Here is a 9620-nt window from a genome sequence, read left to right as displayed (position 1 = left end):
TTGGATCTCAATACAATGTTCTCCCCCTCTCTCGTGGAGATCTATTCGATATAATCTTCTTTTTGCGATGTGTTTGTTGAGACCGATGAATTGTCGGTTTATGATCCAGTATTATCTATGGAAAATATTTGATTCTTCTCTGAATTCTTTTATGTATGATTGAGTTATCTTTGCAAGTCTCTTTGAATTATCTTTTTGGTTTGGCCAACTAGATTGGTAGTTCTTGCAATGGGAGAAGTGCTTAGCTTTGGGTTCAATCTTGCGGTGTCCTTACTCAGTGACAGAAAGAGTTGCAAGGCACGTATTGTATTCTTTCCCTCGAGGATAACAAGATGGGGTTTTTATCATATTGCATGAATTTATCCCTCTACATCATGTCATCTTGCTTATGGCATTACTCTGTTTTTACTTAATACTCTAGATGCATGCTGGATAGCGGTCGATGAGTGGAGTAATAGTATTAGATGCAGAATCGTTTCGATCTACTTGTTTTGGACGTGATGCCTATATACATGATCATCGCCTAGATATACTCATAACTATGCTCAATTCTGTCAATTGCTCAACAGTAATTTGTTCACCCACCGTAGAATACTTATGCTCTCGAGAGAAGCCACTAGTGAAACCTATGGCCCCCGGGTCTATTCTCATCATATCAATCTGTATCACTTTATTTGCTTGCTTTGTTTTTACTTTGCCTTTACTTTTTACTTTGCATCTATCTATAAAAAATACCAAAAATATTATCTCTATCAGATCTCACTCTCGTAAGTGATCGTGAAGGGATTGACAACTCCTAAGCATTGGTTGCGAGTTGCTATCGTTTTGTGTAGGTACGAGGGACTTGTGCGTGGTCTCCTACTGGATTGATACCTTGGTTCTAAAAAACTGAGGGAAATACTTACGCTACTTTACTGCATCATCCTCTCCTCTTCGGGGAAATCCAATGCAGTGCTCAAGACGTAGCAAGAAGAATTTCTGGCGCCGTTGCCGGGGAGGCTCACGCAAGCAAGTCAACCATACCAAGTATCCATCGCAATCCCTATCTCTCGCATTACATTATTTTCCATTTGCCTCTCGCTTTCCTCTCCCCCACTTCACCCTTGCCGTTTTATTTGCCCGCTCTTTCCCAATCTCCTCCTCTCTTTCTTGTTTGCCTTTTTCTCTTTGCCTTTTTGTTTGCTTATGTGCTAGCTCGTTTGTTTGCTTGTCGTCATGACTAGTTTCTTATCTTCCCCGTTATCTCCCGAGAATGAAGTTCTAAATTTTAAGCAAAGAGAGGTAGAAAATCTAAAAGATGCCTGGTATAGAATTTGCAATGCTCAAAATAGATCTACCAGGAAGCAATCTACTTCAGTTCTTCTTTGCAATTTTTACGTAGGTGCTAATCCTGGGTTTTGTTATATCCTTGATACCATTACCGGAGGGAATTTTTTGGGTAGCCATACTTTTGATTCTTATAATGCTTTAATAGATATATTTGGCTCACCACCCCTTTTGATTAATGGAACTACATTAACTTTGGAGCATGTTATGCAAAGGCTTGAAGCTATTGAAAATAAAGTTGCTATCATTGAATCAATTGAAAATCTTGATAAAAAGATCCACAATCAAATTACCCAATATGGATCTAAGGTAGAAATGACTTTGAAAAATATTAAAGAAAAAGAACCCATGGTTAATGAGAAAATAAATCTAGATTCCACAAGAATCGATAAACTTGAGGGTATCATTACCAACTTGGGAACCGCTTTTTCTTCCGTTCAAAACACTCCAAGTTCTTCTACTAAAAATACTAAGCTTATGTATGTTCCTAAGAATAAGGGTGAATCATCTAGTACGGAAACCGCGGATCTTAAATCTATAACTGTTCATCCCAATCTTTTTACCATCATTAAGGAACCATTTGCTATAGATGAATTTTTCAATCTTTTGCCTGAAAATTTGACAATTACTAGGAAGAAAGAAAATTCTAAAGGAGGTAGATGCCTCATTGAAGAATTGCCTACCAAAGATGGCAATACCTAGATCTATCCTCGCTTTTATGCCTAGCTAGGGGCGTTAAACGATAGCGCTTGTTGGGAGGCAACCCAATTTTATTTTATGTTTTTTTTGTTTTTGCTTCTGTTTAGGAATAAATAATCCATATACCTTCTGTTTGGATGTGGTTTTGTCTTTTAATTAGTGTTTGTGCCAAGTAGGACCTATAGGATAACCTACGATGATAGTTGATTTGATTCTGCTGAAAAACAGAAACTTTGCGTGCACGAATATAATTATGATAAATCACAGGGACGTGCTTTTGCGTTGATTCTTTTTGCTTCTGATCAATAAACAAATTGTCCAGGACTTCCTATTTTGGTAGAATTTTTAGAGTTCCAGAAGTTTGCGTTAGTTACAGATTGCTACAGACTGTTCTGTTTTCCGTGTGTTGTTTGCTTATTTTGATGAATCTGTGGCTAGTAAATTAGTTTATAAACCATAGAGAAGTTGGAATACAGTAGGTTTAACACCAATATAAATAAAAAAGGAGTTCATTACAGTACCTTGAAGTAGTCTTTTGTTTTCTTTCTCTAACGGAGCTCATGAGATTTCTGTTGAGTTTTGTGTTGTGAAGTTTTCAAGTTTTGGGTGAATTCTTTTGATGGATTATGGAACAAGGTGTGGCAAGAGCCTAAGCTTGGGGATGCCCATGGCACCCCCAAGATAATCCAAGGACACCAAAAAGTAAAATCTCGGGGATAACCCGGAAGGCATCCCCTCTTTATTCCACTTCCATCGATAATTTACTTGGAGCTATATTTTTATTCACCAACATGATATGTGTTTTGCTTGGAGCGTCTTGTATTATTTGTGTCTTTGCTTGTTAGTTTACCACAATCATCCTTGCTGTACACATCTTTTGAGAGAGCCATACATGAATTGGAATTTGTTAGAATACTCTATGTGCTTCGCTTATATCTTTTGAGCTTGATAGTTTTGCTCATAGTGCTTCACTTATATCTTTTGAGCGTGATAATTTTTGCTCTAGTACTTCACTTAGATTTTTTAGAGCACGGTGGTGGATTTGTTTTAAAGAAACTATTTGATCTCTCATGCTTCACTTAGATTATTTTGTGAGTCTTTAATAGCATGGTAATTTGCTTAATGTTAATATACTTGGTGTTCAAGATACGAAACTTTCTATTGAGTGAATTGAATACTAAGATAAGTTTGATGCTTGATAATTGTTTTGAGATATGGAGGTGATAATATCATAGTCGTGCTAGTTGGGTGATTATTAATTTGAGAAATACTCGTGTTGAAGTTTGCAAATCTCGTAGCATGCACGTATGGTTAAAGTTATGTAACAAATTTGAAACATGAAGTGTACCTGGCTTGTGCATCCTTATGAGTGGCGGTCGGGGACGAGCGATGGTCTTTTCCTACCAATCTATCCCCCTAGGAGCATGCGCATAGTATTTGAATTTTTGATGACTTCTAAATTTTTGCAATAAGTATATGAGTTCTTTTGACTATTGTTGAGTCCATGGATTATACGCACTCTCACCTTTCCGCCTTTGCTAGCCTCTTCGGTACCATGCATTGCCCTTTCTCACCTTGAGAGTTGGTGCAAACTTTGCCGGTGCATCCAAACCCCGTGATACGATATGCTCTATCACCCATAAACCTCCTTATATCTTCCTCAAAACAGCCACCATACCTACCTATTATGGCATTTCCATAGCCATTCCAAGATATATTGCCATGCAACTTCCACCATCATCATCATGACATGCATTACTTTTGTCATATTGCCATTTCATGATCTTGTAGTTGACATGGTATTTGTGGCAAAGCCACCATGCATTATTTTTCATACATGTCACTCTTGATTCATTGCACCATCCCGGTACATCGCCGGAGGCATTCATATAGAGTCATATCTTGTTCTAAGTTTTGAGTTGTAATCCTTGTGTTGTAATCAATAGAAGTGTGATGATCATCATTATTAGAGCATTGCCCAAATAAAAAAAAGATAAAGGCCAAAAAGAAAAAAGAAAGGCCCAAAAAATAATATGAAAAGGGCAATGCTACTATCTCTTTTTCCACACGTGTGCTTCCAAGTAGCGCCTTGTTCTTCATGTAGTGAGTCTCATATATTGTGCTTCAAAGTAGCACCTTGTTTTTCATGTAGTGAGTCTCATAACACTACTGGAATCTGGCACTTTGCCATCTGCCATGGCAGATGGCAAAGGCATGGTCGGCGGATGGCAAAGGCTTTGCCATCTGCCAGCAGATGGCAAACAGTTTGTATGAAACCCTACCGGTAAAGGCTTCTTTGCCGTCTGCTGGCTGATGGCAAAGAGCCTGTGCCTTTCCCATCAACTGGCAGATGGCAAAGCCTGTTAACGGGGTTAGCCATGTTAGAGGGCTAACGGCATACTTTGCCGTCTGCCAGCAGATGGCAAAGGTTGCAGGATCTTTGCCGTCTGCCAGCAGATGGCAAAGGCTGCATGCTTTGCCATCTGCCAGCAGATGGCAGACGGCAAAGAGCTTTGCCATCTGCCAGCAGATGGCAGACGGCAAAGAGCTTTGCCATCTGCTGGCAGATGGCAAAGAGCCCAAATAGGCCAGCCCAAATTTTACATGTAGATGACACGTGGCCTCTTTGCCATCTGCCAGCTGATGGCAAAGCTCTTTGCCATCTGCCAGCAGATGGCAAAGTGACTATATTGCCCCATTTAATTTTGATTTTTCTTATATCAGTTCCTTTTCACAGAAAATCAAACACAAATATATTTATATGACCAATATAGCATATTCAACACATATTACCAATAGTCATGAACACATATATATCCAACACGTGTTACCAATAGTAACAAGTTTCATCCGTACATATACATAGTTTCATCAATATTACACAGTTTCATCCATAGGTAGCAAGTTTCACAAGGTCAAAACAAAAACTAAATACAAGCACTCCATCAACCCAAGCTTCGGTGATCTTAAGCAAATTTGTAAAATGGGAAAGAAGAAAGTTAGAAGAAGAAGACTAGAAGAAGAAGATTATTATGATGCGGAAATATGCATGGATTGTCAAAACTTGCATTATCCTACTATCACTAGTACAACAAAGCTGCAGGTTGGCATAGTTCATCTCCATTTTCACCTGGCTGATTTTATTTTTATCAGAGAGGCTTGATTTAGCCTTGTTGGAGTCGTCGTTGGACTTGCTGTTTTTGAGCTTGTCAAGTGCTTGCAACAATGATGAGCCAAGGATCGCTTGCAGTTTCACCTCGTCCATTGTGTTCAAATCGGTATTGTTCAGATCAAGTGTAATCTTCTCTGTAGGCGCACCACTGTCAGACTGTACATCTTGTTTGCTGATTACCTCAGCCGAATTTGAGCAGTTTTGCTTTTTCACATCTACATCACACGATTTCTCTATCTGTATGTTGGCAGCAACAGGACACGGTGCAATGCTACCATCCTCTGCCAGCTCACTTCCTATAGATGCCGGTTCATTTAGGTCAATGGTGAACTTGTTACCATCAGTTTCGACAGGGCTATGATTCCTTTCAATTATGGTAGCAGGGCTTTGATTCCTTTCAACTATGGAAGCAGGGCTTTGATTCCTTTCAAGTATGGCAGCAGGGCTATGATTCATTCCAACTATGGAAGCGGATCTTTGATTCCTTTCAATTATGTCAGCAGGGCTATGATTCATTTCAAATATGGAAGCAGAGCTTTGATTCCTTTCAATTATGGAAGCAGTGCTTTGATTCCTTTCAGTAATGGCATTCCCCTGGAGGACATTTCCAGAATTACCAGTAGTTATATTTTCTTCGAGTGAAGGGCGCACTTCAACTATGGCATTCCCTTGGAGGTCAGAAGTACCAGTGGTGTTATTTTCTCCAAAAGAAGGGCGCACAAGCTTTCTTCTCTTCTTTTTGTCACTAACCTCCTGTCCTACATCTGTATCCAGCCCAGCCGCTTTGCTGTGACTCTTGAAGTTCAAGAAGGGAGGATCTGCGCATTCTTCTCCTTCTAGCCCGCTTGGCAGGTTTAGCTCTGCAGGAGGACAGGGCATGTCCATGTCCTGTTCATGGACCAGCTGTTTACAAACATCTTCTCTAGGACTTATACTCTTGTTGCTCCACTATTTTGTTCTCTGAGAAAGTAAATAGAGCAGTTGGTTCATTGAAGGGCCAGTAATTTCTTGGGGAGGTAGTTGTGGCTTCACTGATAAGCGAGAAAACACATTCTTTTGTGGACGCTGACTAGGAACTGCCATGTTGGAACTGGAGATGAATCATGATATGATGGGTAATACGGAGTTGAGGTCAAATAGCTTCTTTCAGCACCAGTTGGAACTGGAGGTAAATACCGAGAACATGACAAGATACTGCCTCCATATGACTGCTTTACTGACAACCTAACTCCATCAGTTGGACCTTGTGTCATGCACCCAGAAGACAAGCTATTGTGCGGATAATCATCAGATGATGGGTACGACTGATTTGCCACAAACTGATCTTGGTGGTATATAGTTGTCTGAGAGTAAGGAGCAGACACCTGAGTTGAAGTGCCACCTATTGCTGAAACATCTCGGGGATGTTCTTGACTATGATAAGGTAGTTTTATTTGGTTGCTGTGGATGGGAGCAGTCTGGACTCCAAAAGGTTTAGTTACCAAGGGCATCGACACACTTGGTTGTGTCTCAAAAGTAGGTGCTATAATTAGATGCATGCTTGTAGAAGCAGAGCAGTTTGTTTCGACAGTTGAGATCTTTGGGGTACTCGAGGGTATCAAAGTGTGGGAACGATCAGCAGAAAAAGGAGGACTATTTGGAGTCAAGCTCCTTTTGTCTGGTCTCCTTCTGCTTGAGTGCTCCTTTTCTAGATTAGCACTTGTTGAATAATTGCAAATAGGGTGCTCTACCCTCTTTTTGTCAAATAAGCCATATAGCTGGATGACCTGCAAATGGAAGAACCACCAAATTATATAACCTTGCAAACAGAAGGTCCACAAACTCGAAGTATCAAGTTTTTTTAGCAAACCTGCTGGTAGGAAAGGTCGAAGCAGAACTTCTTTGAGATATAGTAGTTCTCTTCAATGGCAGAAAAAAATTCATCCTCAGTGAGCGGTCTGCACTTCCAAACAATATTGAAGCAAACCTAGGGGAAACAACAGCTCAAAACCAAATTAAGAGTTATTATCGTTAATCAATAAGTGGCACTCAGTAATACAAGGAAAGCAACATCTCGTCACAACTAAATCTTAGACAGTTCACCATAACCTTTTACACCATGTTCCTCATTATAAGTGGCTAGTAGTAGATGAATGATGATTTTCAACAATATTTCAGAATACATAATCCCACCAACTATTAAATACAGTTGTAAATGAGCCTTTAGAATCTTTATGTGAACCAAAGAAAAGGACAATTGCAATTTACAAATCATTCAACTAATACTTTCTCGAGTTCTCTGAACCTAACAGAACCATATTATGATCATCAACAGTGAAGAAACATGGCACTGGCAATTGCAGTTCATAGATCATTCAATCACTACCTTTTGGGGTTTTCTAAGCCCAAGGGTTTAATAGTAGCATATTATACTGGATTAATAATCAAGAGGCAAACAAGGGTCATTGCAATTCACACTTCAGAGATGATTCAATCACTAGCTACTCGTGTTCCCCATGCCCAAGGGTGTATCATAACAGAACCATAATAGTAATTATTATGAATAATCAAGAGGCATATGGCAAGCGCGGATTACCTGTGCGGGGTACGTGCGGCCGGTGGACCGGAACGCGGTCCTGCTAATATCCATGCCGCCATCCGAGGCAGCCTCGAAGACACCGTAGAGCTTACGAAATGTGTAGTCAAAGAGGAACAGGGGCATCCCCTGCTTGACATTGGCCACAAAGGGCCCGTACTCTGGTGGTAGCCCGAAGACTCCCGTGTTGAAGCAGTGATCCCTTGTCTCGCTGTTGGACATGAAGATGGCGCCCGCCATGTCGGCCGCGTCCTCCCGGAACGAACACCTGGGGCCCTAGAACCTCATCCTGCACTGCATAGGAGAAATCCGTTAGATCAGAGATAAATAAACCTTGAAACGAAATGATGGGTTTGATTAGAGAAACAACAGTGCTAGATTCAATAGAACGCACATTTGATTCCAAATGAGGCGGGAAGTGAGCTAATAGGGAGAGGAAACCCCCAAAAGAAAGGCAAAAAGGCAGAGGTTGTGGTCCATGGGAAGGACGCATCTCATCTCAGTCTGGCATTTTTTTGTGGTATAACAAAGATAAAAAGAGCAGGCGAAAAAGAAAGCGGCCAAGAACTGGTGGTGGCGTAGTCTTGAAAAAGACGGCGGATTTGATATGATTCGTCGACGGCGATTCTTAGGCGAAATCACGTTTGTTATTTTCAGGTTGCTATTACCCCCGGCCTCCCGCCCGCGCGTGGATGCAAATTTGACTGGCCGGCGGAACCGGGCGGCGAAAAACTAGCGCTGCAGCCCTATCCTGTTCTTCGAAAAAGCAAACAAATAGAGCACGGCCGACCGGAGGCCGGCACGGCAGGATAAACTAGTAGTACGGTAGCAGCAGGGGAAAGAACATACGTGCGTGCACTGGCGGTTTGTGGTGCACCGCCGACGACGGCGGTGGGGCGCATGCTTGTCGATTCTAGGGGCTCGCGACGCAGCAGGGCGGGCCGGTGGAGGAGTAGCAGCAGGGCGGCGGCGGGGCTCCTAGGGCGCAGAAGGAGGAGGAGGAGGTGGGAGGGAGGGGCGGCGGGTGAGGAAGGAAGGAGCGAGGGGCGTGGGGCTGTGGATTGGGGCTAGGGTGAGGAAGGAAGGAGCGAGCGACAGAGGATGTTTTTTTACCTGGATGGTGGGGAGAGAGGGAGGGGATAACCCCACAGTTTTTTTTACCTGGAAAAAAAATAACCCCATCTCTTTGCCATCTGCCAGTAGATGGCAAAGAATCTTTGCCATCTGCTGGCAGATGGCAAAGACGTGGGGCTGGTACGCCGTTACACTCGTGACGGCCACAGGATTTGCCAACCTATTTGCCATTTGCTGGCAGATGGCAAAGATTATTTGCCATCCACTAGCAGATGGAAAAGAATTGGTTGATGGCAACCATGTTCTTTGCCGTCTGTCAGTTCTTTGTCATCTGTTTTTTATAAGCAGATGGCAAAGACGTTCTTTGCCATGAGCTGGCATATGGCAAAGAGCTGGCTGATGGCAAATTCCCTGTTTCCAGTAGTGTAAGTTGTCTTTTTATACTAGTGGGAATTTTTCATTATAGAACTTGGCTTGTATATTCCTACGATGGGCTTCCTCAAAATGCCCTAGGTCTTCGTGAGCAAGCAAGTTGGATGCACACCCACTACTTTTCTTTTTGTTGAGCATTCATAGCTCTAGTGCATCCGTTGCATGGCAATCCCTACTCCTCATGTTGACATCAATTGATGGGCATCTCCATAGCCTGTTGATTAGCCTCGTCAAGGTGAGACTTTCTCCTTTTTTGTCTTCTCCACACAATTCCCATCATCATATTCTATTCCACCCATAGTGCTATATCCATGGCTCACGCTCATGTATTGCGTGAAGGTT

General features: G+C 41.9%; 1 protein-coding gene across 1 annotated transcript; it reads right to left on the bottom strand.

The window, feature by feature from the left end:
* Positions 1–6225: 6225 nt before the first annotated feature.
* LOC119361377 lies at positions 6226–8674 on the bottom strand. The gene is made up of 4 exons (XM_037626617.1): positions 8622–8674; positions 7773–8040; positions 7047–7163; positions 6226–6963 (listed from the first exon to the last, which is right to left on the bottom strand). Exons 1-4 carry the CDS (start codon positions 8672–8674, stop codon positions 6226–6228), a joined length of 1176 nt encoding a protein of 391 aa, XP_037482514.1.
* Between the last annotated feature and the right edge of the window lie 946 nt (positions 8675–9620).

Source organism: Triticum dicoccoides, chromosome 2B, assembly GCF_002162155.2.
Source record: "Triticum dicoccoides isolate Atlit2015 ecotype Zavitan chromosome 2B, WEW_v2.0, whole genome shotgun sequence".
Taxonomy (NCBI): domain Eukaryota; kingdom Viridiplantae; phylum Streptophyta; class Magnoliopsida; order Poales; family Poaceae; genus Triticum; species Triticum dicoccoides.
This window is presented reverse-complemented; position numbering and strand designations above follow the sequence as displayed.

What these genes read in the sequence shown, in the direction of transcription:
- LOC119361377 (XM_037626617.1), bottom strand. Translation starts at nt 8,674, where the DNA reads ATGCGCCCCACCGCCGTCGTCGGCGGTGCACCACAAACCGCCAGTGCA. An exon ending in GCCGCACGTACCCCGCACAG is followed by an intron (nt 7,164 to 7,772) that starts GTAATCCGCGCT and finishes TGTTTCCCCTAG; the next exon opens with GTTTGCTTCAATATTGTTTG. An exon ending in TCGACCTTTCCTACCAGCAG is followed by an intron (nt 6,964 to 7,046) that starts GTTTGCTAAAAA and finishes TTCCATTTGCAG; the next exon opens with GTCATCCAGCTATATGGCTT.